This window comes from Sceloporus occidentalis, unplaced genomic scaffold (genome assembly GCF_023333645.1).
Source record: "Sceloporus occidentalis isolate IW3139 unplaced genomic scaffold, rSceOcc1.0.p SCAF_9, whole genome shotgun sequence".
NCBI lineage: Eukaryota > Metazoa > Chordata > Lepidosauria > Squamata > Phrynosomatidae > Sceloporus > Sceloporus occidentalis.
Genome location: NW_028316989.1, coordinates 6,602,962 through 6,606,224, shown reverse-complemented (window position 1 = coordinate 6,606,224; position 3,263 = coordinate 6,602,962). Strand labels below are relative to the sequence as shown.

Sequence of the window (3,263 nt, the reverse complement as noted above, 5' to 3'; positions counted from 1 at the left end):
GGTTTGTTCACCATTTTACAACTTCCACAATGCACCATAATTAACATCATTCCATGGCATGGAGGCAGGATGGAGCAGCCACCACAAAAAGAAGTGGATGAGGCTGCTGAGTGCATGGCCATTTTCCTTTTATTCCACATTGAATGTTCCACATTGTCACCTGCAACATCCCATGCTTCCCACAGTTATCGAACTGGGCTATGCTCAGTGGGAGGATGGAAGCCTGTGGGGTGCCTATCTCATCTCTGCTCCTCAAAAAGCTATGATTTTGGCTCACTGGCCCTGTGATCCCTGGTTCCACTCCACCACTGTGTATACTATAGTATTACACAGTGTTGAATGTTCCTTGCAACTATTGACCAGAACCCTGGCAAAATAAACATGTGCACTAAATGGAACGATGGCTGTGTAGCAGCTTCAACAAGTTAGGCTCTGAAAATCAACCTTCAATGCCAAGCCTGACATAACTTTTAAAAGGGCTAACTAGGGATAGCTTCAGTCTTTTCAAGCCACAAAGAAGCCATTGGTTCAATGCTGTGTTGCTGCTACGCTCCAAACGGGTGGAGCAGAATGGCAAAGCCAGTGAGTGAGGAAAGGCTAGACATGCATTGCATACCTATTGCTGCATATCAATTTCGTCGCTAGCAGAAATTCAAGCATAGCATGAACAGGCCTATTCGGAGCCTTGCCCATTCCCTGATTATTTGTATCTGGTCTTGTCATCTTATTTTGCAGAAAGAATAGAGCAGCTAATTAGGGCAACAACCAGTACTTGGTCAAAATAATGGAGATTTCCAATATTTGGGAGCAAGGGACATGGCTCACTGCATGATTCATTTGCACACAAGTAGTTAATCAAGACCCACATCACCCTCTCCTTTGGGTCACTTGAATCCTTGCCATTTGGTAGGTTCAGCTTGTTTGAAGCAATTGTGAAATTAACACATTCACCAATGAGATCTTCTTTGGTTGTGTTAAGCTGCAGAGGCAAGGAACAGTTGGCATAATAAAGTCCATCTGGAAAAACCTTCAGGTTAGCCTTGTAGTAGCCTTGGTCATTTGGATTGAGTTCCATACTGTCAATCATTTGACCACCATGACATAGATTTCCTTGGACAGTCATTGCCACGGTTGGGCTTCGGAGTTTGGGAGCGCTAGTGGTGGTGGAAGTCTTCTTGTTTCGCTTATTTGTGGATCCACTCACCCTCCGGCAAAGGCAGACCTCGCTCCACAGGGCTACTAAGAGGACAGCGCCTATCAGATTTCTCTGCATAGTGAAGTCTTTAAAATGAGAGAGAGAAAAATCCATCAGTTCACATCAACAAAAAGCAGACGTATTCTAAAGGCCAAAGATGAGGCCATGCTTTTTGCATGAACCAACATGCATGTTTTGGTATGTAAACACCAGTCTTTTGGCATACTATTTGCATGAAACAACATGCATGTTTTTGGTATGTAAAAATCAATCTTTTCATTTCATTTCATTGATTTATTACACTTTTAGCCTGTTTGAACATAAGTATTCTATGAATGAAGTTCAATGTATTAAAACATTTGCAATGCAAACAATAAACCTATAGCAAGAGACACCATATGTTGAAACCAACCTAAAAAGCTGTTAAAAAAACCTTTTAAAAGCAGCAGTAAAGGAGAGGTGTACTATGATCTAAAATGTTAGGCTGACCAAAGGGATGGGAAGAGCTGCCTCTACCTTATAATATCTCTCTCTGTAGGTTCAAGTCACCTGTTAACTTATGGCAACCCCATGGATTTCATAGCATTTTCTTAGATGAGAAACACTCAGGTATGCCTTCCTCTGAAATTTACCCTACAGCACCTGGTATTCCTTGGGCATCTCACTTCCAAATACTAACTAGGCCTATCATCTTCTAAGATGTGATGGGATTTGGTGTGTTTGGTTAACTCTCCATGGTGTTCTTTTAGAGCACATCCACAATGATTGGAAAATATTTCTTCCTGTTCTTTCTAATTTTATATCATCATCATCATCATCATCATCATCATCATCATCATCATCATCATCATTTTGCTTTCCACTCAGATTTGGGGGAAGTTACCCAACTTACTAGGAAGGAGAATCCACCCCCTTCTGAAGGGAAGAGGCTAACCAAAAGAGCAGCATTTGCTCTAGGTGAAAAAGGAATCTGTTGACGTTACTTGGGGAAGATGGTTCCTTGAGGTTACCTTGGGTCTCCACCCTCTCATATGAGAGTGCCTCATGGCTCTGTCCAAAGAGAAGGAGGTTCCCTCAGCAAGAAAAACAGAGAAGAGGAAGGCCAGCCCTAGAGCTAGGATCTGGTGTAAAGAATAAGTCTGGACATTGTAGTGCAAAAGTAGTCAAACTGATCTGTATATGGATACCATATAATAGCTGGGCAGATTCAGTGAAGGGACACTCACCATCTCCAGATGCTGTCTGTTCCACTTTCAAACAGCATTTGTCACAGGGTTGTTTCCCAGCATTTAGCAAAATTATAGCTGAAATATGCTAAGTTAAGAGGGCCAGCATGGTGCAGTGTTTTGAGCTTTGGATGATTACGCCAGAGACCATGGAGACCCACTGGGTGACCTTGGGTAAGTTACATACAGTACTTGCAGCCTCAGAGGAAGGCAAAGACAAACCCCTTCTGAACAAATCTTGCTAAGAAAATGCTTGATTAATTCATCATAGAGTCAACATAAATGATTTGAAGGCACACAACAACACTACTTGGGTGAATGAGAAGCAGCCCCTGGAGAGCTACTAAATGCTCATGGGTTCACTGCCTTATAGCATTCAACCAAACCTAAAGCTAGTATGGCATTGTGGTTTGAGTGTTGGATTACAACTCTGGAGACCAGGGTTCAATTCCCAGCTCAGCCATGAAACCCACTGGGGACCTTGGGCAAGTCAGCCTCAGGGAAAGACAAAGGCAAACCTCCGCTAACAAATCTTGCCAAGAAAACCCATGATAGGATGACCATAAATTGGAAATGACTTGAAGGCACACAACAACAACAAACTTGCTTCTAGTGAAAAGGCGGATGCAGAACAGAGCAGAGCTTAATTCTATGTGCTACAATATTTGGAAAGGAAGGAAGAAGCTAAGTAAATATTGTATAAAGATCCCCTGGAAAATTCATTCAATTTGCAGCAACAAATCAATTAAGCCTTGCAGATTGTTGCAAGCTGCTGCTTTACTAGCTGACTTCGAGATCTGTATCCAGCCCTTCTCTCTTGCCCAGAGCCGAGCCCTTGAAAA

General features: G+C 42.5%; 1 protein-coding gene across 1 annotated transcript; it reads right to left on the bottom strand.

Annotated features, from left to right (window-relative positions):
* Positions 1–724: 724 nt before the first annotated feature.
* Positions 725–1,273, bottom strand: PRND (prion like protein doppel). The gene has a single exon (XM_089538203.1). The coding sequence runs from the start codon at positions 1,271–1,273 to the stop codon at positions 725–727; it is 549 nt and encodes a 182-aa protein (XP_089394329.1).
* Positions 1,274–3,263: the final 1,990 nt, after the last annotated feature.

Coding starts and splice junctions, on each gene's coding strand:
- PRND (XM_089538203.1), bottom strand. CDS start 1,273: ATGCAGAGAAATCTGATAGGCGCTGTCCTCTTAGTAGCCCTGTGGAGC.